This window comes from Leptosomus discolor, chromosome 8 (assembly GCF_034619465.1).
Source record: "Leptosomus discolor isolate bLepDis1 chromosome 8, bLepDis1.hap2, whole genome shotgun sequence".
NCBI classification, from domain to species: Eukaryota; Metazoa; Chordata; class Aves; order Leptosomiformes; family Leptosomidae; genus Leptosomus; species Leptosomus discolor.
This window is the reverse complement of record NC_141398.1, coordinates 10,936,160-10,963,003: the sequence shown is the minus strand read 5'-3', so window position 1 is coordinate 10,963,003 and position 26,844 is coordinate 10,936,160. Positions and strand designations below refer to the sequence as shown.

The 26,844-nt window shown below is 40.5% G+C and overlaps 2 protein-coding genes across 4 annotated transcripts in view; one reads left to right on the top strand and one right to left on the bottom strand.

Annotated features, from left to right (window-relative positions):
• The window catches only part of RPRD1A (regulation of nuclear pre-mRNA domain containing 1A), a 42,654-nt gene extending 29,371 nt beyond the window's left edge, over nucleotides 1-13,283 (top strand). For both annotated transcript variants that reach the window (XM_086468867.1, XM_086468868.1), the window contains exon 7: nucleotides 13,134-13,283. In XM_086468867.1, the coding sequence (XP_086324993.1) occupies nucleotides 13,134-13,283 (150 nt within the window). The remainder of the gene's footprint in view (nucleotides 1-13,133) is intronic.
• Nucleotides 13,284-18,713: 5,430 nt separating this feature from the next.
• On the bottom strand, nucleotides 18,714-25,594 carry RMP24 (ribonuclease MRP subunit p24). 2 transcript variants are annotated; one of them, XM_086469135.1, is made up of 6 exons: nucleotides 25,515-25,594; nucleotides 25,199-25,221; nucleotides 24,285-24,484; nucleotides 20,911-21,119; nucleotides 20,367-20,556; nucleotides 18,714-19,735 (listed from the first exon to the last, which is right to left on the bottom strand). In XM_086469135.1, exons 1-5 carry the CDS (start codon nucleotides 25,592-25,594, stop codon nucleotides 20,403-20,405), a joined length of 666 nt encoding a protein of 221 aa, XP_086325261.1. In that variant the 3' UTR covers nucleotides 18,714-19,735; nucleotides 20,367-20,402. The 2 variants fall into 2 exon arrangements, with proteins under 2 accessions (XP_086325261.1, XP_086325259.1); XM_086469133.1 differs by having other exon boundaries at nucleotides 18,714-20,556.
• Between the last annotated feature and the right edge of the window lie 1,250 nt (nucleotides 25,595-26,844).

Below are 26,844 nucleotides of genomic sequence, written 5' to 3'. Positions count from 1 at the left end.
CATTCTCTTGCTGCGGTGCCTGTAAACAAAAATCATCCTAATGCCATTGAAAACACCATGGACTGTTTCTTCTGCAGCCAGTTTGTACCCATGTTCTCAGCATTTCTACAAAGAAACACCTTGAAACTTGATGGTTCGTTGTTTTTTGTTTGGGTGTTTGTTGTTTTTTTTTTTTTTTACCTCCTGGCTGATCAGTGTCTTCTGCCTTATGTGGAGAGAAGAATCCAGGCCAGTTTTGTGGAATACCAAGATCTTCCCTTATTGCCAACCCACACTCCAGCAGAGCTGTTACACTCAGTGCTAATCCCTGAGTCCTACATGGGTGCTGCTTTATTGTCAGGCTAATCAGTGTTACTGAGATTGGACTCCAAAGTATCATGCAACTGCTTTCGAGCCAGGTAGTTGAAAATTGTTGTTTTGATGTATATGCATAACATAAAATTATTATTAGCATAATTTTTTTCAAACCTTACAGTTCAAGATAGAGAAGCTTTCCATCACTGCACTGACTAGGAGCATCTCATTTATTCCATTCGTGTCTTCTGTACTCTATGTATGCATGTGTAGCTTGGCAAATATCCTAGCCCCAAATCCTTGAAGCCATGCTGGATAACCGCCACTGTAGTCAGTGGAAAATTAATGTTCATGTCGTGCAACATGATCAGAAAAATTGTACACACTCAACAGCAGCTGTAGGTTTTAACTTTATGCTTCTGTTAAACAGTAAGTGATAATTCTTAGGCTTCTGAGGGTAATTCCATATGTATGCTGTAGAGTAATCTTGACCACTTGAACTTCAGTTCTGGAGTTACCTGTAAGTATTCATTGTTTTCTGGTGTCTGAATAGTTTGTGCCCAGTTAAGTAATAACTAAAAGAGCAAGAGAGTTTACAGAAGCTACTCTTAAAAATACCGAAAGTAATAAAGACAGAGATGTATAATCTAGAGTTTCAGTTATCAAATGCTGAGCACAAACTCCAGATTTGCATTTTTCAATGTAATTGATAAAGGTGTAGCATTTAAATATGTATTTGTTAATTTAAGAAATCATAATTGTGTGATTTAAAGTTTAGAGCAAATTTTATTTTCTGTGTGTGAGCTAGTGCCCAAGTAGGAGGAAGCTGCTGGAAAATACTGAATTTCATTAGAGCTCCAATAAAAATAAAGCTATCAGTGAAAAACAAATGCACAGATGAACTGTTGTGAGGGACAGCAGGCAGGCTCTCCGTGCTGTAGAGGGAGGGAGGATACCGTATAATTCTGACGACTGTGCGAGGTCCAAACTTGCATTAAAACAATGTCTGCAGGAGACATGTCCTACACAGCCCACAAAATGTTAAATGGCAGAAAAGCTTTCTCTGATGCTGCTGCATACAGACATACTTGTTAAAAGCACGTTGCCCACTTTTTCATGGCACGTGTGTTTAACCAACTTTTTCATGGCACATGTGTTTAACCCACTTTTTCATGGCACATGTGTGTGCTTAACAATGCTTTTTCTTCCAGTATTTGAATACCTAGCGTGCTTTTATGCTACATCACACAGCTTTTGTCGTGTTGCACAATGAACTTTCTCCTCCAAACTTCAGTAGATCTGGAAATTAATGAAATATGCCCCACGAAGTTACAGATTGCAACCTACAAATGAATTACTGTGGGGAGGGGTTTTTTTGCTCATTTTACTTGGCCCTATTGTCCTGACTCTTGGAACATAGCTGCAAGCAAGTCACTTTCCCTGAACTGTGGCAAAAGCATGGTTTTGTAGTTTGTTCTTTTTAGCTCTGAAAGGGGGGACAGTTGTGCTCTCTCTGTGCCATCAGCATTTACTTGCCCACTCTCAGCTGAGGCTCCTCTTGCTATGTTGTTGCAGTATCAGGGACATGCTAGAGCTGGCTGAGAGCCATTGAGGGACTCGTTTCGGCCTCTTCAGCTTGCGGTGCCTGGCTAGCTTGTTTATTTTCATTCACAGGTAGTGCCAGTCAAGAAATTCTCTTTTGCTTTACAAGGTGAGCCCTTTAAAAAACAAACAAAGCAACAAAGCTGAATGTATGGTGACTTTTACTGTCACTCTTTAAGATGGTATCTTAACTTGGGGTGCAAGTCCTTATATTTTATTGTAAGATAGTTAAATCATTTACCATAAGTGTACCTTGGTTTTAGTGCTGTTCATTATCATATGTTTCCCCTCCTACATGGGGGAAATGTTGTCCTTTTGCATGATGGTTGCACTGCAGAGTGAAAGCAAAGTGACATACCCAGGCCAGTACTTGAGCCCTCTACCTCCTAGCAGGCTGGAAACATACACCCAGAGGGCATTTATGTTGTTCTTCATCAACACTTACTCTACCCCGCAACCGATCATGTCCAGCAGACCAGAAATCTTAAAAAATGTCCTGGCAGGCTGGTTTTGCTCTGCCAGCCTGTCAATCCAGCTCTTGCCTGAACTTCAGCTGCAAGTTCTTAAATTGCCCTGCAAGCCGTGTGTATTCGTTTTGTATTCAGTTCAGTTTGCCACAATGGTGAGGCCTTTTCTGCAGCAAGAGCACAATCTCCATTGTTACTTCTGAGGTTGTTTTCTCAGAATCTGAAGCAGCTCACCAGCGAAATGAGACAGATATAATTATTTTGCAGTTTGGACATCAAATCTGGTAATACCCGCACACTTCCCTGCTTTCCTGAGGTATTATAAGGGAAAACAACTTTTTAAAAAGATTTTAGGTTCTTGGTTTAGCCGGTACAAATGGAAGCAGAGCCTGACTTTCTCTCTGGAATCTCTGATACAAATTTAAAACAGTGTCAAATTTGTGAGAGTGGGTCTTGTATGAATAAGAGAGAACTCTGGAGCGTCTGTCATACAAAAAAACCCAGGGTAATGTACCTGATGAAAATGCCCCTAAGTGACTTGCACACTCATAGGGGAGAAGCACATTGCAAAACAGGGAATTTAAGTGATTTACTACTTTGTATCAAATTCTGTTTTTTTCAACACTGTGAAAACCCAAATAACTAGTTTAGGATATACAGTAAAGGAACTGATGAAGAACAGTAGCTGTGTTTAGGTATTTTATTACTGCCTACTGAATAGTCAGAAATCTCAGTCATCAGAATGTTTATCAAGAATATCTGAATCTGAAATGCTGTACTTTGCAAACAATGATTCTTCCCTGTGCTTCACTCCATTCCAAAACTACATGTATATTAAAAATCGGATGAAAATTTAACAAAATAATTTTTACTTGATTTGCATTTTCCCTCTGTAACATGTCTACCGAATTACTCATGATTTAATTTGTAAATATCTCAGTAATAAATTACTTTAGCATTTAACTTACTATGTTTCCATGATCTCTGTGGTCCTCCAAGGTCATTTCATCCACAACTGGATAGAAATATGGACCTACAAAGCGGAAAACCCCACAAGTACGCTTAGAGCTTCTGTATAAACCAGGATAATAATTTTAAAGACTTTTTAAATGAAATAGAGGTGGCTTGAATGGATGAAAGATGCTTTAAAAAGCCAAGACATTTTAGATAGAAATGATTGCTAACCTCTGATACATGTTTTCTTTTATCAGTAGATCACAGGTGCATTAGTGGGGTTATTGCAAGCTGTAGGCTTGCTGTAGGCTTTTGGGAGGAAAATAGTTCATAATGGGAAAGAAAACTTCAGGAAAAAAACTGTAAATGTCTTTCCTTGTTCTTTTTAACGATGGTTGCTTGTTCTGTGTTCTGCTTTCTAGATGTTTTCTTCTCTGGTTGCTCGTAATTTCTGCCCTGACAACCTCTTTTTACACCTTTTTTATTATAAAATAAAACCAGCTGTTGAGCAAATCAGAATTGGGTTAATAATGTAAAAAATGAGTGAGTGTGCCAGATTTGCTGCCTGAAATTGGTTCTTTGATAAGAGACTTTTACATTGTGAGTTTTTCTTGTAATTGCTCTGTGCTCTATTGGTATTGCTTCCCTTATGTAAAACTTTCTCATCATTACATTTTAATACTGAAGCTTGAGGGTAAGCGCTGGCTTTTCCATTATAGAACTTATATCTGTGTGCATCGTTAGGAAATTTAAGATTCTGCTCCTTGGCTGTAGAAGGGGTGTGGTTGTTTGCTTGCTTCATGCATGGTAGAGTTTTCTTTGGAGATATTCCCATGGAGATATGAGGGGCAGTTTCAAGAAGTAAGTCAGAATGTCTGCTGCTGCTGTGTAGTTCTTCTTTCCAACTTTCCCCTTCTCACGCTCCCATCCCCACCACCAAACACTGCATTTGAAGTATCTATTTCACACTCACGAAAAGAGAGGAGAACAAAATTACTGTGCGGCATATCAACAGTTTGTCTTACATGGATGATTGTTCTCATTAGTCACATAAACAACTTTTAGTTCTCAAGTGACACTGAGCACTTTCAACTGCTAAAGCAAATCGGGCTTGTGAATGCTCATCTTTGAGCTGTAACTAAATCCTCTTCTTTAGAATCCGTGTCTCTAAAATGGATGTTTCAACCTACTTAATGAAATTGTGAGAATGAGTTGACAAGTGTAATATGAAACTGTCTAGCTGATGAAATTTATTAGAGTGTACACACATTGGATGACGCCCTGGCATTTCTTGGCTTATTTTGAGAACTATTCTTTGAAAATCTTTTTAAGAAATAGTCGCATGCTCTTCAGGTAAGACTCTTCTGGAATTGTAAGGTGGTTGTCCTTCACAGCTGTTTCTTCAGGTTGGATAGGAGTCATGAACTGGGAAAATAAAAGACAGAAATAAATAATATTTTTTAAAAAATAGTTTGAAGAGCTTGTTCGAAATGTCCAAGACCAGTTTTGCACAGATAGACCTGCACGGATAGATTACTTAGATGAACGAGGTCACCAGCAGAAATCTGAGGTCCTCTCTCTATATTACTTTTATTTCTTTCACTTGAAATATAGCTAATACCCTGTCTCAGGTCAATAAAACACTTTTGATTCAAACACTTCTCATTCATTTTCTTTCTTGCTCACAGGTTAACACCGAGTGGCTCTACACTGCAGTTGCAAAAGCTGTATACATTAGCCTGCTTTAAGCTTTCTGCTGCTTGGGTTAGACTGCTACTAGTACTGAGCCTTGCTACAGTAAAACTAGGTCTCATGCTTCTACTTCATGTAGATCTGTCTTTGATAAAAGAAAAGGATCTGAAACAGTTTTCTCTTGGCTAGCGATGTATAAATCCCCTACCTAGTGATCTGCAGCGTTACTTTCATTCTCAGATTCACTTCTCATCTTCAAAATAGTTACATGTAGTCTTGGCTTTACAGAATTTTCATACTTTCCGATGTCCATTAGTCTCTGTTAAATAATGAGCATCAAAGTCCATGTTTTCTTGGTTCGACACCCACAGCATTAGCTTTAGAAAGATGAGTTGCACATGTGGAATCTGAAGTTCGAACTGAGACTGTTCTAATGGCCTGCAGGCAAGAGTTGTGTGAGATGAGGAGTGCACCTGACGTACACAATTTTTACAGTTCAGCTGTTAGGTACAGTAAATATTTGAGCCTGAAGACTTTACACAACTATGCTTAAATGCATTGCTAAAGGCATGCATTTTTCTGATAGACAAAATTTTTTTCATTCATAGATTCCTTTAAAACTGAACCCTGATATCCTTTAATTTGAATTTCCTTCAGCTCATTTGTGAATAGGGGGAACTTCAAGAAGCTATCTCTGAGCCTGCAGTCATTTAATTTTTTTATTATTTTCAAAAGCGTTCTGCTTTATCCCTTTTGAGTGTGTCTGTACAGATTATCAACTTGAATATTTGTTTGAGCGCAATTGCTCAGAATTGTTCTGTAGTGCCTGATTACTTGTCATCGGAAGTTCTCCAAAATTTAATTCTGTCAGACAAGATTTGAAACTTAAGAATTCAGCGTAATTTAAGCATCTCTTGGAAGTGTGTAGCTTTGAGTTTATTATAATGGCTAAATTTTCAACCAGATAAAAATGCTGTATCAGGTAATAAAACACAAGGAGACTAAAGCTGACCTCAAGCAGGCGTCTTTGGTTCGAGCTGCTGCTCATATCTGCCATCAGGAAATGCTTTAAATTAGATCATAGTCTTTAAGTTAGATTCTCTAATTAAATCAATGTCTTTAAATAGTAATTTATTTTATAAATTAATATCACTGTGGACTTTTTATGATTGAATGGAGGTAAATAAGTAAGCTTAGTAATAGTCCCAGTAATTAAGCTTAAAAGTCCCTGTTTTCTTTACTTTAACTTTCTCAAACATTGACCAACTTTTTGCCAACACAATATTCAAGAATAAAGCTAAGGACGAGTTTGTAATAAAACAGTCTTAAAAAATGACCTTTTCTTTGAGGTGTAATTCATGTTCTTTCTTTATTTATTTAAGTATTACGGAGTGGGGAAATCCTTCGTTCTGTCAGGGGTATGCATTTTGATATACTAATGAAAACCAGCCTGAATTTAATCAAATTACAAGCCTCTGGAAAAATCTTACTTTTAACATGATCATCAGAGATTTCTTAAAACAGTAATAACTTCCATGAAGAGCGTCTCTGCCAGAGAGTTTTCCAGCTTGGGCTAAAGAAGATTTCTCCTGCAATTGCAGCTGCGTACAAGTCGTTCCCTAGGCTGGCCATGGGCCAAGCACCTGATGTGAGAGCAGAGAACTTCTTCCGTGGGTGGGTTACCCATGGCTCCCGTGAGTGGAAGTCAATGGGTTTGAATGCAAAACTTGGACAGGTTCCCGTGGAACTTGGCACCAGAGGGTGCAGAGGTTAAGAAGGGATGCAGGACTAGACATGACAGTAAAGAATGGAATAGGAGATCAGCTGGCTGAGAAGAAAGGGAGTGACTGGCCAGAAAAGCCTAAGTTGTGTGGGACTGAAATGGGAGGAACTGGAATTCCTTTGGACTAAGAGAATGGAAGGAAAAACTGGTATGAGGTGATGGAGAGACCTGATAGAATATTATATAGGGAGAGAACAGGGATAGGCCAAGGATAGGACTGGGGAGAAATAGGTGGAACTGGAACCAGATGCAGCCAAAACTGTAGACAAAGTGGTAAGTGTAGACCAAGATCGGAGAGGGAGGAATTAAGATACGGAGCCAGAAAGGAATGAAATGGGAACAGTTAGGCAAAAACCAGTTAGTTTTGAGTGTTTGTACTGCATGTGAATACAGGCATGACAGGAGTCTGAGAGGCATTGAACAGCCTTGCTGGACAAAGAGGTTGGTTCTAGGAAGTGTTCCAGGAATGGAGATGGCGACCAGGAGTCAAGACTGGAGTGAATGAGATTTGAGACCCAGGTTTAGGCTGGAAGGAGCTGAACAAAGAAATTGCATTTTCAAGGAATGGGAAGAAGAGTTTGTAACCGCTGTGAAGGACTTCGCATTTCTGATAATCACCCTTCAGATGGAAAATGGCCTGGTAAAAGGCTTTGTTCATATTTACTACTGCTGCACTTAGGAATTTATGGTTTCAAGATCTGCAGTGTATTCCTGTCTGTACCACAGCATAACAGTTGATAGTAGGCAAAATCACTTAATCAAGCTTTCCCCAGATGGTCGCTAATTTAGTTTGTGGGTTTCAAACTTCTGAGTTCATTGCTTCCTGTTCCTTCATTTGCAGACAAGCTGACGAGACTCTAATATTTCAGCTTAATTTAGAAAATTTACTTTGAAGCATTAAGTTCTTGGTAGTTTCAAGTACAAAGAAAAATGGGACACTCAAAATTAGAGGATGCATTTCATTTTGATCTGTCAGCTCAATGAAGTTTTCTGAAGAAGAAGTTGTGTTTTATAGTGGTGAAGTATGCCATTAGAAAACATGATGATATTAGTAAATCCGCATACAGAGTAATGCGTACAGTAAGTAGTGTGTGGAACAATGCATAGAACAATAAGGAATAAACAAAGCGGTCACTAGGTAGTTGCTTATTGCTTCAGTGCTATTTATTTTGCTCTAAATGTGGTAGAACCTAATGGAAAACTAAGAGATTCTAACATACTGGAAAGTTGAAGCTTTCTTCCAAAAATCTGTCTTCTATTAAACAGGCAAAATGTGTAATGGAAGGTTAGCCAAGTCAGTCCTTTCCTAAGCTTGCCTTAACTGACCTTGATTTTTCAACCTTGTGTGTGTGAAACATATAGATACATTCAGTCTCTGTTCAGTGTCTTAAATGAAATTTAATTCAGGGTTTTGTTTGTCCTCAACATGGGTAAATAGGTTGAACTTTTAATCATACTGGTGAAGAATGTGAGCCCTGCCAGATTTTTAAGGCAGCACAAAATTTATCCCAGCTTATCTCTTTTCCAGAGTGATAGTGAGGCTTATCTGACTCCTTCAAGTCTAGTTGTCAAAATACCCAGCCTGGGTGAGGCATTAGATTTTAACAAGGTGGAGTCTATAAACATTGTGTTTCTGAACTTCAAAATCTAGATATCAGGGTATCACATGCCATTTGCCTTCGTCTGAGCCTTTGAAGATTTTTAGTGGTTTCTACACTGTTGGACACAGCGCATGAGAAGCCTTTGCTGTGTGACACGTCTCCAACATCTGCACCTGAAACTGGAAGGTTGGAACAGACCTAGAAAGTCAGAGATCTCAGTTTTAAATACAATGTACATGCAGGCTGTGGATGCCAATGTAAGCACATGCTCTCAACGCCTTAAAAGCCTTTTAAGCCTTTAATCAGAATTTTGCCTTTAATTATTTTTTAATCAGAATTTTGCCTTTAATCAGAATCAGTCTTTATTTCTCTCACTTTGCTACACATTTTCTGCCACAGAGGATTTTGATGCATGACATAGCCTTGGTGATCAGATGAGGGTTCAGAGTCATATTAATGTTGTAAAGGGAAAGTGTATCTATGAAGTTCCAAGTTGTTTTAGCTGCAGCACCTCTCTATGGTAATTGCAGAAACACTGCATTAAGATCTATTTCAGTATATTTCAGTTGGAAGGGAAAATACTCTGTGCAGTGCACAGCCTGTTTGGCCTGTCCACATTTTTATTATTCACAATGATTGTAGCATCTAATCAAAAAGTATTTGGTTTGTTTGCCTGGGACTTATTTGATAGAGAATGACTATTAATCTAGGTGTGGAATCCCTATATTGTTAGCATTGCTTTCACAAAATGTCCATGTTCTACTCTATTGAGCAATGGAAACTGTAGTAATCAGTGGGATTCTAATGAGCAAAGTAAGTTCTTCTAATTATCTCATAAACCTGCTTTATGACTGGAAATACAAAAAAATATTGCTTGAAAGTAGTGTTATCTTAGACTGCTGCAGAAATTGAAGAGACTTTTAATTCTGTACATCAGGCTGCTCATATATCCCAAGAGTAAGGTTCTCCATAGGTAGCAAGCAATGCAAATTATGCTTCATGTAAAAGAAAACATCATACTTCTGCCTGTCGTTGACATAAATAGCTTGAATCTTGCTTCATTTGCACAGGGGTAATTTGAAGTATATCTTAAAATCAACATAATGAAAATAAAAATCAAATTCTCCGTGAGGATTTCTGCGGTTAGAAGTGTCAACAATATGGGTAAATTGTTACTCAGTTGTATAGTGTACAGCATTTCTAATGCAGCAACAATATCAGAAATAACACCTAGATATCCCCATTCCTACTCCTCTGCTTTAATTAAGTCACACTCAAAGTATGCACTGAGGAAAAAGGTCCTAGGTACATGTGCATGCTATTGTGATAAAATAATAAGGACTATACATATAACGAGTATTATTGGTAAATAGTGCTTGATACTTGTATTCCAGCAGTCCAGGACTACTTAGGTAACACCAGGACTGTATTAGTAGCCTTGAAAATATATAAGCAAACCCTTTCAGAAGTGACTAGTGATTTTGAATTGAATCAAACTGCAAAAAGCAGCCCCTTTGAAAGTACCTCAAAACTGCCAAGTCACAGTGGTACTTGAAGATCATCCCTCTTTTGAACTTGCTCGCTAGTCATGAAAACTTGACATTTCCAGTGATTTCTAGAATGGTTTTGGGAATGTCATGGAAAATGAGGTGCTCTGGATAAGCTGAGTAATACTTCTGCTTGTGGGAGAGGATTATCATGAACATCTGACCTGTAGCTGGAGATCTCACATGTGCTTTGGATTTCCAAAATTGTATTAAAATTACATTCTGTAGCTTATACTACATCAGTAATATTAATGAACTATAAAACCTTAAGTAATTTTTTATTTATTCTGGGTTTATAGTAAAAACCTTGAACAAACTTTCTCAGCGATCTCTACGTCTGGGAAGGCACAAGGAACACGTTTTGTCTCCCTGAGAGTATGCATTATACTAACGGTGTTGGCAAGAGGAAGACCGTATTATATGGGAGACACAATTTATGAGAACATTTTCCTTACTGAGAAAAAGGAACCCACTGTCAGTAACATTGATCAAGCTGATATTCACTAGGCAACAAGTCCCAGGCAAAATCTATATGGAAAATGCTGGATGTCAGAAATGTGATGTTACTATGGAAATGATTTATTATCGGCTAAAGGGAATTTCAATGGAGTCAAGCAACTGGCAATCTAATTTAAGGCACATTTCAGGCTTTGGAGTAGTCTTGAGAGAATATAGCTGCTAAGCGTGATTTGCCTAGCATCGCGCTTCAAGCTTATGAAGGGATACTGATTTGCTGCTTCACATTCCTCATTGACAGAGAATGAACTTAGTCAGGATTCAGCTGATTCAAACACCATTTACAAGAATTAACTGCTGGAATGATTTTATAATTAATGTCTTTTACTAATTTTGGGCCTTCCGAGTGTTTTGATTCTGCTTACAGTTCTACTTACCCTCTTCTGTAGAGCAATACATCTTTCACAACGGAGGCCGGGTCTCCTCGCTTCCCTCATTGCCCAATGCTCAATCTCTAGCCATCCTCCTTCTGAAAGCAGCGCTTCTGGTTAACTAGTGTTCTGCATATTGGCAAATTGTTTGTTTTACTAAACCTATGTTTTTCTCTGACATTGAAATGTGTTCCGTAAAATAATAGACAGGAGTATATCTCTGCAATCTGGACTAAAATAGATAGTGAAAAGGGCAAGAAGTATTCTGTTACTGGCTTTTTACATGCTGGCACAGGACCGTGACTCTTGCACAGAATCAGCTCACTGACGCCTCTGAATGCTGCTGTACTATTAGATAGGAAACAGTGAAGTATTTCTGGCCTTTGGGCATTACTGTGAGGATACAGAATCAGGATACAGCCCTTCATTTCCACAGGCATGTCCTGAAGTCACTTGCGCCAGAATATTTTGGCCACGTGTGAGCGAATGACAGTTTTCCTAGGGCCGGGGGGCTTGTAGTTGCAAGACTTTTTTGGTCATCTGTATTGTAAAAGGAATGCTGCTTTGCCCTGTGTGCTGTCACCAAGTGTTTACTGGTACCAAGTTCTGCTGACTAGGCATCTGTAGTATTTTCACTGTGTTTAGTATCTCATAAGACTCTGAACTGTATGTAATATTTGATTTTTAAATATAAATATTATCAAGGCATTGATGATCCTGGTTCAGGGACGCTTTTTTTCTCTCTTCCTGTGTAAAGCTTTAATTATTTTTTTTTTAGCTATGCATTAGCTTCTCATTAAGAATTTAAGATTTCTTGTGGTTCTCTTAATGCCCTTGGTAAGAAAGCCACGCTGCTGCTAATAGTTGTAAACTTTGTTTTCATGTGTGTTGGACCTTGACCAACAATCTTAATTATGCTCCATGTATTTAATGGTTGTACTGCTGTATTGGTTTGTACTACCAAAAGTTTTCATTGGCCTTTCTTTTTACTCCGTGCTATTAACATATAGAAAAATGTTTAAAGTCATGTTTAGCCCTTGTAAATAGCATGATTGTTATCTTTTATAAGACATTTTATGCACAGTGTTTTTATACTTGCTGGAACTTTCAAGTGTTTATATTTGGCACTTTTACAGGATGATGTAGATTTTTTTCTCCCCACTGTTATTTAGAAGTGGTTATAATCATGCGATCTTGGTTATCCATGGGCTGATTATCCAAGTTGTAGGTTAACTATTTCTTGTTATTTCTAGCCATTCCCAGGTGGCAGCAAATCCTGCAGCCACACTGGAAAGCATTTGCATTTGACGTGTTGTGAATTACAGTATATATACAGAGAGAGAGAGAGTACACAATATAGATATGTATTATAGCCATTTTGCCTGCTAGTGCTTAGTCTCTTTTGCTTTCCAAAGAAATGTGATTCCAAGTTTTTGAAACTTAAATGTTCCTGTAAGTTGTACCCTAATCTTCCTACATTTTGGAATAACTGTCTTCATTTTTACAACCTGGTATTCTTCTCCATTATGTCTTGTATTCTTAATAAGTGAGCACTAACTATATTCTAGTGCACTGGTTTACAGTGTTAAATACTTTATCTTGTATAATGTTGTTTCATGTGAAAAGTACCTCATAATCATTAAATATATGAATTATGAGTGGTTTGACCTGTATTGCAACACAATGTGAAATCCTAAGTCCCCAATTCAAAATGTTTCTGAAAACTCAGGGTTAGATCCATAATTGTACTGATGCAGTATGGTTTTTATTGTAAAAGTTAATACAAAATACTTATGAGTGGTCAGCTTGGTGGGGCTGATCAACAGGCCTGCTTAGGTGGGTTTTTTTTTTTAATCAGTACAGGTTTTTTATTCTTTCATCAGTACAAGCTGAAAGTGACTTTTTTTGACAACAGTAAATTTATCCTCCCATACTCTCTCTGTGATAGCAAGTGTGTGTATCAGTTACCCTTAACAAGTTTCTAAGAACAGTCTCGCTCTCCTAGTCGCATGGAGAAATGCGTGTAGTTGTGTTATCTGGGATTGTCTTCCTTGTGTAGGATTTATGTACTTAGAATTCAAAGCAAAATAATCCCATGGCTATGCGTCTGAAGTCAGATGCTGAGAAAATGCTAGAGCTGATGCCTCTGCCTCCAAAGTACCCAGTTCTGGGGGTTCTCACCTGCTAAAGGATGTTTAGTCATCTGGCTTGCAGAAGGAATACTTTATTTGGAAAATGTTAGGTGCAGTAAGTAGTAGGGATGGTATTAGCAAAAGAGCCTCATGTTGAATTCTTCTGCATTGCAGGAGTACAAACGCAAGCTAGCCAGAGTGTCCCAGGTACGGAAAGAGCTCAGGTCACGCATCCAGAACCTGCCGGATCTCTCTCGACTTCCCAACGTCACGGGCAGCCACGTACACCTACCGTTTGCAGGAGACATCTACAGCGATGATTGATTACAAGAACATCGTTCCATAACCTCTACTTTTCTGTGAAATGAGGGGTAGGTCAGACTGATTGGTACTCTTGTAGTATTATTTTTGTATATTGTTGGAGAGTGTCAGTAAAAAAACTCTAATAATTTATAAAAAATGGTTTAAAAAGTTGATTTGTTTACTATTTTATTGGCGAGTGAACATAGGGTACATTTATAAAAGTGGCATCTGTGTCTATTACATTGAAGAATGGATAATTATCTTATCTTTTGTAAAGATTTTAGTTGGGTGCCCTGTAAAAAAACATGCTAAGATTTTTCTTATGTACCCTATATTTAATGTAGATCAACATAACATATACTTCTAACTCGAGACATTTCAGTGGCTAGTGAGGGAATGAAATGTGAAAATCACAAGCTTATGTTTGCAAGAAGGTTGATGCAATTTAATGCAAACTTAAAAGTGATCTTACTGTCCATTACATTTAAATTACCCACTCCCAAAACAAGTCAGTTGGGGTTTTTTGAAGTAAATGTTAGTAACCAGTTTTGTGTTGGAAAAAATAAATCATGTTACGCTAAGCAGATCTTTAAATGACTCAAAATATTGCAATATTTTAGTATCATTTAAAAGTCAGTGTAAGAAACTACACAATCGATCAGTTTAATTGTGTTTCAAAATTGTAACTTTCTTTTTACAGCTGCTTAGTTTCTAAATTGAGGGACCATTCATTTATACTCTGATCCCTTTCTGGAACATCCGTCTCCATCTAAAAAGGTTAATCCCAGAAATGTGAAGCCATTTTACAGCTTTAATTAAATTGAAAGGTCATTCTCTAAACTGTCCCAATTGTTAAATGCCCATTCTTAAAATCTGACAATCCTACGTACCATCCATACGTGCAGCAACACGATGATGCAGCCATGCTGTGCATCCTCGTCCACTGAGAAACCCTGGAGGCCAGCATGGGCTTCCAGTCCCCCACCCCCACCTGCTCCAGCAAACATCTCTAGATGTTGATGGTCTGTTCTCACAGATCAGGAGGAGACAGTTCAGGCCTGTGTGTAAGTCAAACAGCAGAAAATTATTGCGATTGTCTGTTTTCAAAAAAGTCCTTTGGATGGCACAAATGTGGTATTTGTCTGCAGGTAGCTGAGTTTGTGAAAAGCCCTTGCTACTGTACTATGCACCAGCTTTTAAGTTCACTTAAAAACTCACAGACAGGCATCTAGCAGATTGCCAGAAAGTTTAGGCTTTTCAGTCAATTGGAATTAGGCATGTAATTGTTGAGGAGTAATTTAAAAAGTACCCACCTGTACCTCTGGCATTTAGATGACCTTAAAAACCTGGGCTGCAAGTGTTTGAGTTGGATGTATCACCGGAGTATTTAGTGATTGCACTTGTCAGGCATTGTTTTGCATCAGTTAAGTTCACAGTTTGCGAGTCTAATACTCCTCACCTGAAAGCAAATTTTTTTAGAAAAATCTGTTCTTCCTTCTCAAAATTCACAACGATTCAGAATTAGTCCTGGAATGAAATTGTTGAAGATGGTGATCTGTCACTTGTTATTGACTTCTGCAGGGCTAGTCCTTAGAATACTAGTTGGGTGTGAATGGGGAATAATCTTTCACTTTAAAATACATACACTTGGATGTAAGCACCTCAGTCCGATTATCTTTTCTCGTGGAAGCTGCTATGAATTAGACCTCAGTTAAGTAGGGAAAAACCCCCAAAAGATAAAAATACAAGCTGTTGACATAGCATTCCATAGCACGCAATGTGGAATACTAATTTCGTAAAAAATTCTGACTGACAGATAGGAATGCTGAAAATAGTTCACCAGAGCTCACTAGCTGTCCAAAGATTTTTTTTAGACAGCTCACTAGCTGTCTAAGTTTTGAGTGGCAATTTTCCACTCCATAGGAAAAAGGAGCTAACTATAATGAATCCAGAGGAGTGTTGCTTTACTTCAAGTCTAATATGCAAAATTAAGAACACTTATTGGCATCCTCTCAGTGTAGATTCTTGATAAGAAAATGAATGTTCAGGTACAATTTTAATGTTTTAAATATTTCTGTTCTAGTACATTAAACTAGCTCATGAATTCTTATATATATGTATGTTTATATATATATATATATAGCTCAGTCTTGCTAAATAATAGCACCAAATTTGTGATAAATATTAAAATAGATTAATCTATTAAGAATTATAAAACAAATAATAAAACAAAAAGGATACTAAGTTCACGGTTGAATCCCATCCGTGGAAAACTTAACTGGTACCCAGAAGTGACTGTAAGTGCAGCAGCATGGCTTGTTTAGAGTGCATTGAAGGGTCTAAGTCTTGGATACTCAAAACCATAGGGAATTAAGCTTAAACAGTCTTTTGCTACCTTAATTAAAAATAATTACAATAATGACGTTGAATGCTGAATTTCCTTGATCTCTCAAGAGTATTGAAAAAGACAAGACACTTACTTCACTAGACTTGTTTTTCCTACTCCTAACTCTTAGTGATAATATTGTTTCTCTACAAATAATGTAGAACTGATAAAAGAATGAGGAAAAATCTCAACTTCTTGGTGTATATAAGTTTTGATTTTGAGAGAGTGCGCTATTTTCTGGATATATTTTTCTTTATTTTACTGTGAAACTCTTTACTCCAAGGAATATTTCATAGTTGGGTTTTTGGAAATGATCCCTCAACATTTGTTTGGAAAAGAGGCCTTGAGGAAGGTGAAGGTCACTCTTACAGCAAGTGTCAGATATTAGTGGCTGAATGGTGTGTTGTTTTTTATTCATATAGGAAAGGCATCAGGTATCGACTGATGTACAAGATTTATCTTGTAACTGTCTGCCATAGCATAGCAGGAGATAACGTGGTACGATACAAGTGCAGCCCTGTAGTATCAAAAAATACCTCCAAATTCTCAGGTTCCAAAGCTTAATGTACATACTTCTGACATCTCAGGTAGAGGAGTCGGGGTGGGGAAAGGAGGGGTGCCTAGGAGCTGAAAGGGAGAACATGCCGAGGTGGAAATTAAACGCAAAAAAAGCGAACTTTCGTCAGAACAGAAATAACAGGGTGTAACTGGGCAGCACAACGTTTTAGGTGTAGATGAGATCACACAACAGAACTGCTTTGGGGTGTTAGCGCCCTGGGAAGGGAAGTGTGTGGGTGTACCCTGCCTGTCTCCTCCGACGTGCTCTGACTTTTCTCAAACCAGAATGCCCACCCTACAAAAGGCACAATTATAAAATATCTGAATTTTTTTCATCTAATAATTAAGCATAATCATTAGATTATTTGCTTCACTATATTGCACTTTCATTGAGCATTCTCTGAAAAAGAGATTTCCTGCAGCTCTTTGCCGTATGAGAATGTTTACCTTGGAGGTCATGGGACTGCTTGTATATTCTAGCGTTTGCAGGCTCAAGCTGTGTTTTTGCAGACTGTTTTGAAAGAATCAGGAATATTACCCCACTTCTGTGGTTTTAAAAATAAATGTGGAGTCCTTAGTTAAAAAAATTACCATTCTTAGAAACCATGTTCTGTTACTTCTGTTGAAAATTAAACTACAGCCTGCAGTAACATTAGCTTGTCTGTGTCACCCTGTTAGTGTTTGTATTAATATATTAAAACACCTCAGTTAATCTCTAGCAACACAACCCAAACTACAGGCTTACTATGTGTTTTAGCTGAGTAGTCTTCTGAATGTCAAACGGAGAGTTTTCATTATGATAAAATCACATTCCTGTTTACCTGAAGTTTAAAAACACAATGTGTAAGGACTTCCACTGACCAATACTGCTCTCACAGATCAGTGGTAACTCAGTCTGGTACTTCAGTGATGACCCAAAATAAATAGGTAGGATGCAGGAGCCCCCTGTGCAGGCGGCCATGGAAGACATGGAAATCATACCTAGGCTTGACCGGCCCTCTAGAGAAGAGCTGGATTTCAACCTTTTGAAACATAAGCAAATACATTCATAGGTGTGGGGTTTTTTTCAGTGGAAAAATTAGTGAACTAGAAAACCAGCACGTCTAAAATTTGATGGTTAAGTTTATAAATATTTAGGGCGTTCTGCTCATTACTCATGCATATGAACACAGTGACTATTCCTGCAAGTAAAGAAAGCAAACTCAAATGCAGTGTCTGAAGTGGATTTTTTTTAATGAATGACCAATTTTGTCTCAGCTCCTATTTCAGTGTGTCATTTACCTTGATTAAGTAGTAAATCTCTTCCATCTTGTTATTTAGAGATCTAATTCTGATTTCATCTTTACAGTATTTAAAGTATCCTACTAAGCATGATGTTTTTGTGGGAATTTGCAAAAGTTCAATAGCACTCGTTACTTGTTTGCAACAGAAATAGACTCATTTGTTAAAAGCTAACAAGAAAAGTTTGAAATGTAAAGATGTTTCATTATTGTGCTTTTCTGACAGAACGTGTAATCTTTGTGTAATTTATGTCCTCAGAATAACACCTGTATGTACGCTCTTTCATATTTAATAGAATAAAACATTGTTGTAAAAACATCTTTGAAATCATTGTTTATTGCTCACCTACTCAATCTCATGGTGTGAAATGGCTTTAATGTAAACTGCTCCCTATACTTAGGAGTCAACCAAAATCTCATAGTGATGCTGGGGAAACTGTCAATATTAATTTTGAGCTTTGTGACTCTATTTGTATTTTGTGTGAGAACTTGCAGTGAGGAAGCAGTGCATTAAGTCATCTGAGGTCGTCTCTCTCAAACTGTGAGTTTCTTAGAAAGAAATATTGTTCATATACCATCTGGTTTGGCCAAAGTTTGCCTTTCTTTAGAGGCGGGGCTGGGTGTGAGGGAACCAGTTGTAAGATGCCAGCTTGAGGTTCCCAATACTCAAAAATAGGAAAATGGCTTAGATGTTTCAAAATAGAACTCTTTAGCTGAGCTGGTTATGCAGCAGCAATCCCTTGTAACAACATATCTGGAGATGTCTGACAACTCTGCTAACCACAAAGAAAAAGGTGTTGTTTGGAGCATGGCAAAGACTGTCTACGTTAACCAACAGCACATTGCCATAGTAATACACCTGGAGCGCAGAATACCTGAAGCTCCGTGCCTGCCATCCACAATACACTTTTTGGAGAGGTGTACTTCACAGCTCCCCTGGGATCCTGGGGACAGATTGCCCATTAGTGTTTGCAGCACGCTGCTCGTGCCCCAAGTCATGTCTTTTATCCATCACCTGTAGTTTTATCCAAAAGGAATGTGATTTGTACACTCAGTATTGAGTAAAAAGCACCATAAACAGGGAAGAGGAGGACATTGGGAGACCTGCTGCAAAAGCATACTCTTGATTTCATCCAACACGTTAATGCTGGTGCACCTTACAACACAGCAGATGCCCACGCTGCTTTCAGGTGAGCCTCACAGGAAGCATGGCAGTGAGTATCTAATGCGGGTATTTTCTATAGAAAGATTTATTGCAAAACTTGTTTTTCAAATACTTTTGTAAAATGCACATCTTCCATCAACAAGATTGAAATATTTTTCCAGAGGACTGGATCATAAATACAGCAACAGGTGAATTAATGCCAAATTCTACATCGGAACAGGCGTAACTCCAAGGTCCGTATTTTGGTCACAGAATGACAGTTAATTTGGTCCCACACGTACGTAAGAAACAAACGGCAGCGAGCCTTTCAAAGCTATTGTGCCAGGGTACGGCAGATATAAAAAGGTTACGTGCCGATCTCCGAGACTGTAAGTAGAACCTGCAACAAACTACTCTCCCCTGCCCTGGACTGCTTTCAAGTCTGCCGACTTATTTGCTGGTTCTATTTCTTAAGCGTTGTTCACTGAGTCTGAATACACTTAAAAGAAACTATTCCTTAGAATACAAACCCGAGGAAAATACAGACCTTTAAACCCCAAAATTTAAATGTTTTTAACTGCTTGATTCTCTTTTCAGAGGGGAAAACTGAAGCAGAATTTGCAGAACTGTCACTGCACACTACCTGCAGGGCAGGCTATGAACTCAGTCCTGAACAGTGACTTTCTACTGTTTTCTCACCTCTGTGCTGAGCTGAAAACGTGGAGACAGTTTAACCCTGACAGTCATCTATTCACATCAAAACACTTTGGTGCAGTGAGTTTACTACTCTCCAGGGCAAACCTTGTTTTCCAGATTCAAGTTCGGGAAGGAAGCAACTCTGAAGCCTGATAGAACCAAAAGACATTTAAGAAAAGGTTCTCTCTCTCCTTAGTCATTTCTGAACGAGACAGATGTGACCCATTTTGGTAGCAGCAGCGCAAGTGGAAAGGCAGCATCCCCTATTCTTTATGGCTGTGCCACTCTCGTAGCAGGAACAATCCGGGCGCTGACGGCAGTGTAGCGTGGAGCTGCGAGTCAGTATTGAGAGCATCCCACATCACAGCGCGGTTCTACCAGGTGCTGTGTTACCTGGGACCAGCATCGCCTGCAGTCCAAATCACAGAGAACATTCGTAAGAAAATGAAGAAACGTAATCTGGTGATACACTGTTTTACCTCCCTTTGCATACGAGCGCTGTCTTAAAGATTAAGTTATTTTGGAACCTTTGTAAAGGCTCTGCTTCAATTACAAAAGGTATCAAAAGACAGTGACGCTACGGGACAACATTAGACCCTGGAAAATACCGTACCTGCAGAAAGTGCTGATGAAAGCATCTTTGTTTTATCCAAACATGCAAAGCAGGGATGAGATCTTTTAAATTCTGTTATGATGCACTATCTTAAAAAACAGTAGGAGGGAGGCAGAGCAAACTGCAACCTCCCCACCCATCTGCTGCTCCTGCTGGACCCACTGATGGATCCAGTATTGTCATCTTCCTCAAAGGACAGATCCTGGCTTTTAATTCTTGGGCCATTAGAGACTGCAGAACACGTTCAAGATTCCCAAGCATGTCAGACTGGCTATTTTCTCATCTTCCTCTTCCAGGCAATCAGTCCCCTTACAAACAAAGCCTGCTTCTAAAAATCTATGGTCTGTGCTTTCACAGGGTACAGGCTGTCAGCTTGAGTTTTAAAGGAAACACTTTGTTGATTTACCAAAACTGGAACAATACTTACTGCTGTTAATCTTTATTACTTTGAAATAATGTATAACTAAAGGAAACTCAAGAAGGTTTCCAAATCTGCCTTCCGGCTTTTCTCTTTTTCTTCTAGGTCAAGCATCCGTTTTAGCTTAGAAAAGTGAAATTTGGAGTTTCGAGGAGTCTTGGAAGCAGAGCTTGTTGTTGCCTGTCCGGATACATGTGTTCTGAAAAACAAAAGACTCAAATGTCTTAAAGGTGAGGAATCAGAATGAACATGAAGTAACAATGAAAGTGCATATACATAATTTGAGTGAAAAAAATTGAACGTAAATAGTGTACTTTCATGTGAAAGTGAGCAGTCAGAAGTGTTAACTTTGTTATTTAAATTTTAAGCCAGACATTTCACATTAATGACAAAACATAACTGGGCATTCTTTTGCTTTTCATTAGAATCTTTGATTTTAAAGGCTTGAAAATTAAAATTGATCTCCTCAATCAGTACCTGACGCCCTTTCCCAACACGATGTAATACGCTCTACTTGGCAAAGTGCCCCTTTCAATAGGAGAGAAACAGGTACCTGGGAAGCGATGAGGGACTGTTCCCTTTAGATCCCAACCTACTGCAGCTTACAGGTGTCACTTTGTTTGCAGACTGAATTCTTACATCTGGTGTCCTCAGGCTAGATTTCATACTCGGAGTGCCAGAATTTTGTGTCTTAGTAGCCAGAAAATCCCTGCTTTTACCATAATGTCTTGTTGTTTTGTTGCATGAGTTGCAAGTAACCAGCTATGGAGAGAAGAAAGGAAATACCAACTATGCTTTCAGTCTTTCCACCTTTATGTTATAAAGCCATTGTAAGAACTATCCGAACTATTCTCCAAATACCATGACACAAATTAAGTATTTCCTGAAGTGAAACATGAGCTATTAAAAAGCAACATATACTTTACACCTAGTATTTTCATTCAGGCTTCTTAAGCCAAACACAGCCTACAGGTTTATCTAGAAATTACTCCACTCCCCTAGCAACTAATTTTAGGAGACCCGTAACTCTGAATAAAACGTTGTACAGTGAAATATGGCAAACCACACTGTCAAAACAGGAAGATGAAACGGCACCTGAACTGGATATATATCTTGAGTATACATTAGGGGTATTCATATTTTGCTTAGAAACACGGGTGATCTAAATTCAATAGCATATTCTACCCCCAATGAGTATTACACACTTTCCAGGGAGTCTTGAGATGGAATATTTGAAATACCAAACTCTCCAAAATAGTCATCCATAACTAGTAACAGCAAGTCTTAGTGAACAAAGAAGAGGCTTTCTATGAGTGCAAAAATACTTACTACAATACGGAGGAGGTCCTAAACAAAGGGCACTTTCTCTCCTATCTGTCTACTGCAGGGAACTTCCAGCAGCACGGTATGTTGCAGAGGTGCATGAGAACAGGACATGTCAGACATCCCAGAGACTGTCAGATATTCCTAATATCCCTTACTGCCATGGGAACTGCTCTTATTAAGAGACATGGGAGCAATACAGCCAGACAACTTTTTGAGGCTGAATTAATCTGACTGAAAACCACAGTTATGTGATGTTTCTGGTTAAAGAAACATACTCAAAACAACGTCACGAAAATGTCTAAGCAGTTTGGAAAACATCTACACCAAATCATTCTTCATCTCAAGGTGTGTAAATTCACCTAAATCCAGACTGCTTAGAAAGAATTACATTTAGAAATGCTGAAATGAAACGTTTTCAGTTACGTGTTTTGACTGCCTCTAGACATTATTTTGTCAGCCTAGCAAAACTAAAAAAGAGGAAGATCATTAACTTACACAGCTCAGGTATTGATGCATTTTTAGTTCTTCTAAATGAAATTCAGATGGTGAAAAAAAAAGCACCACGTAACGATTTAGCACACCATGGAACATAAATGGAGGTGAACCCCTTACAATGCCGGAATTAGTGGATTAATCATAGCACTGCACAGCTAGTTTCCATTCCCTGCACTGCATATGCAGTTAACCCCAAAAGGTGTAAAAGCCCTGAAACAGTTCCTGCGTTATATGCCTTTTCATGGCAGAAGCATCCTCAAATCAACTTCTGCTTGCTAAGAAAGGTATGTCAGAGGCACAACCTGTCACATTGATGCTTGGTTGCATTTTCAACCGCACTCAAATTTTCATTTTCGCAAGTCTCAGGTATTAGATTATAGGGATCCACACTGCTCATTTTGAAAGCTGTCAGTTGCTGACAGCATTTTAAGTACTTAAGACCAGAAATACTTAAATCATAATCCACAGCACAAATGCAAACAGAACAGAGCAGAACACAAGTGCAGCAAATTGTAATTACATCCCAAGATTAGAGTATTACCCAGAGTTTAAACTGGACCTATTTAATACTGAATTTTAAACTACTCATATGAATGCACAGTGCATCCTACAAACCCCTCCAGCTACTGAATAAATCTAAGAACCTATCATAATTCCATAGGACACTGTTCATCAACTGTCTAGACACTCATTAACAGGCACTAAATGTTTGTGATCCCACAAAGATAAAGCAAAGATTCCAGCTTCTCAGATGCCCCTTCTGCTACTCAACTGTGATCTGTAATTTGGAGAGAGTAATAGCAAAGGTGCCTTTCTGGAGCCCCTCATTTTGCTCTGACAGCTGAGAACCTCTGTGATATTTCCTGTTTAATTTTGCGTTATTGGCTCTCTAATAATTACTGGTTTTGCAAACTTTACTCCCTAAACCAGCAGACTCTCATCCTGAGAAAATGCCAAGTGCGCCAGCAACTGCTGGGCACAGTAGGGTGCCGTCTCGTTTATTAAAACATCCACTCAGGTTATCCTGCTCTAATAGTACTGCATGCCTCGGCAACGCTAGTTTAAATGTATACTATTATTCTTCGAATAATAGTAATTGGTACAAAAAATAGTTATTAAATCTTACATTCCTGAGTAATTTTAGGAAAAAGAACTGAAACCCCAAGAGCAACATTAACTTATTTAAATTACCTATGTGGTTTAGCTTTGAAAGACTTCGTATAAACAGTGATATTCAGACAAATGTAAAAAATTCAATTTGTACAGAAAGTAACAATAATCTGACACAGCCATGAGAGTCTTCTGAAATGAACGAAGTAAAGCTTGTTAAGTTGGGCAAATACATTTTTACACAACTGATAAAACTGAAAAAACCTGACAATCCATCAGTCACTTAAGCCCTTCTTCAGAGCTGAAACAAAGGCAGTAAATGTCAAGCTATGCGTACTGGCAAAACCAGCCCAAATTCAGCCAATGGCATGTTTTTCTTCTTAGGCATGTTTTGGGGTATCCTTAGCAATGGATTTCTGAGGATTCTAATGGATTTTAGGATCATGGCTATACTAAGCTCTGCATCCAGTAGAGTTGCCTGGTCCTAGTTCTGCCACATTTGTAGGAAAAAAAGGGAACACAGGCAAAAACCTGCCACTCCTGCCGCTTTTTGCAAAGCTGTGCCCATGGTACAGGAGCCGGCAGGGGGGACGCCAGAGCGTCCTGGCAGGAAGAAATCAGTTAATTTTCAGCAAGATCTTCGACAGCTGCAGAGTCTACCCAGGCTGCTGCCAAAGAGATCACAGGGAGGGCAGAGCTGTCGGCGGAGCTTCCGTGATACGTGGGGTTGGTTTGGGTTTTTTTGGGGGGTGGGGCAGAGCTTACTGTTCTTGTCATTGTGCTCATGATCTCTCTATTGTGCAGAGTAGGTGCTAAAATTTTTGATTGTGAATAGAAGTTATCCCAAAAGAAAGGAAGAGTTACATGCTCATGAAAAAAGAAATGTGTAGGTATGAGCTCATCTCTAAGAGAAAGGTTTCCTTATCTTCTTTTTCGTGCTGCTGAAAGGTTTCAGGGAAATATCAGGTATTGGCAGTTCCAAATAAATATCCTTACCAGGACACTTCTTGACTCCCTGTACTTTTTCAAGAGCTTTGTCTGTTTCATATTAAGTTTCTGGTTCTTCGCCTCTCGTTTAAGAACTTTCTCTATCTGTGGAGTCACTTTCATCTTTGGTTTGAGACGCACCCGGTAGCTATCAGGAACCAGGAACTGGAAGCAGTAAGGACATATCCCCTCTAATCCACATTCATTATCTACAGATTAATAAAGGTAAAAGAGTACAACTTAAATTATGGTTTATAGGCGAACACTAAAACAGTATGTTTCTATTTTTAACATTACCTAGGTATGTATGTTTTTACTTTATGTTTCAGACACAACTAGAACACGAGAGGAAGGTGAGCACCAGCACGTGCTTAGCTGAGCAATTCAGGCCGAGTTTATGCACAGCGTAAGTTTACACAACATATAATCGTAAATTTTCCTGAAAAAACGCAACTCCTTCCTAAAAACCTTTAGCAACGGAGGCTCACAGCTCTGCAAGGAGCTCCATGCAGGGCTCTCCTTTGCCAGACCAGTGACGCCAACGCCTTGCGAAGCTCTCTGCCCAGCTGCAGTGCAAGACGATGACGGCATCTCCGCCTGGGATGGAGAAAGGCTCCGGGATAGATTTCAGACCGAGCGACACGAGGGGTGTTCCTGCCGCCCTGCTGCCGGCGCCGGGCTGCAGCGCCCCTCTCAGACCCCCGGGGAACACCCACCCCGGGCCGTTTCTGCCCGCGGCCCCGGAGCACACCCTGGCGCAGGCCTGCGGGGACCGTGCCGGGGGAAGCGAAAACGGGGACCGCGGGGACAGCCGCGATCCCCAGGCCAGGCCGCCGCCCCGGGCTGCCCGGACGGCCCCTCCGCGCTGCAGCCCGGCCGCTCTCCTCCCGCTCCGCCGCCCGGGCCCGGGACCCCTCACTCGCCTCGGGAGTTGCGGAGCGTCCACCTGCGCGGGAGAAGGACACAGCGTCACATCACGTCATGTCACGTCACGTCACCTCACGTCATAGCACAGCACGCCACCTCACCCCCAACGGCTACGCGGCGGCGCGCCGCCGCGGGCGCGAGGACAGCAGGCGGGGCTACCCGCGCGCGTCACCCGCTCGCTCTCGCCCCTCCCGCTCTCACCCCCCCCCCCGCTCCCGCCAGCGCGCGCGCCGCCCCTCGCGCTTCGCTTCCCAACACCGCCCCCCCCCCCCCCCCCCCCCTCCGAGGGCCGCCGCGCCGCGGGGCGCTTACAGCAGGAACCGCGCCTGGCCCGGGCACGCGCCCGCCAGCCCCTCCGCCGCCGCCTCCAGGAACCGCCGCTGCCGGCCCATGGCGGCCAGCGCCCGCCCCGCCGGAAGCCGCCGCCAGCCAGGTCCGGCGGCCGGGGGCGGGGAGGGGAAAGTGGGGAGGGGGGGCGGTGGGGTGTGCAGCATTCCGCCGAGGCCCGGCGGGTACCCGCGGCCGCAGCACTATGGTTCCGGGCTCGGACGGGCCCTCGGTGCCCCGCTCAGCCCGGCGCGGGTGGTTGGGCCGGGGGAGGGCAGGGAGGCAGCGGGTGGAGCAGCCCTTGGGTGGGCTGCGTTGGCGAAGGTGCCGGGACCGGCCGGCGGCATCCCGTCGTGACTGGCGTCCTGCTGCCGCCGCGGGCCGGGAGCGGCCGGGGCTCGTGCCGTTGCGGGGCCGCTGTGAGGGCCCCGTCGCGGGCGGAGGGGCCGGGGGGCGCTGGCGGGGCGGGCGGCACACACAGCAACACCCACCGCGCTCCCCGGCGCCGCCGTCCCGCTGGCAGCCGCAGAAAGCGGTGTCGGAGCCGGGGAGTCACCCGTGCTGCCAGCGGCGTGAGGAGTTTCCTCTGTAGGAAAGAAAAGTTCTACCTCGGGCGGGAAAAAATAGATTTCTCTGTGAAGAATTGTTATGGGAAGAGTTTCAACCAGCGGCTCCGGAGTGTCAGCTGTGTCCCGCTCTGTTTAGGTGCCTTTTTATGACTTTTGGTAACTACGTACTTTGCTTTATCACTCGCAAATGCGCTCCTATTAAAAAGAAAAAAAAGAAAAAAAAAAAAACCACAAACCAAACCAAAAACCCAACCCCTCAGCTTTTAAGCGTTTGATGTGCCTTTTGTTAATTCTCTTGGCCCCATTTATTTGCTAGACATTCTTCCTCTTTGATCTGTTGGTAATGGTGTTCATTTAGGAGATGTATTCATCTGAGCAGGCTTCAGTATTCCATCAAGGAATTTGAATAAATATAACTATTTCTTATTTTCTAACGTGGAGTAGCTGAGGGCTTTAGAAGTAGAAACGCATGGGGGGAAATTGAATTTCTGGGCTTCTTTTAATGGGAGTGCTTTACATCACAGTCAATAAATCTGGGCTTGTTAATGAAATGTTCATAATAGCTACAATTATGGCCTCTGCTGACTTTATATTTTAACTAAAAATAAGTCTCTCAATGGACCTTTCAATATTACATTTTTTTGTTGCCAAGTCGCTGGGCTTGTTGCTGATAGTTTTTGTGTGAGCTCTACCTTTCCTGAGTGGAAGAGCAGGAGTGTCACATAATATAGATTTAAAACATGACC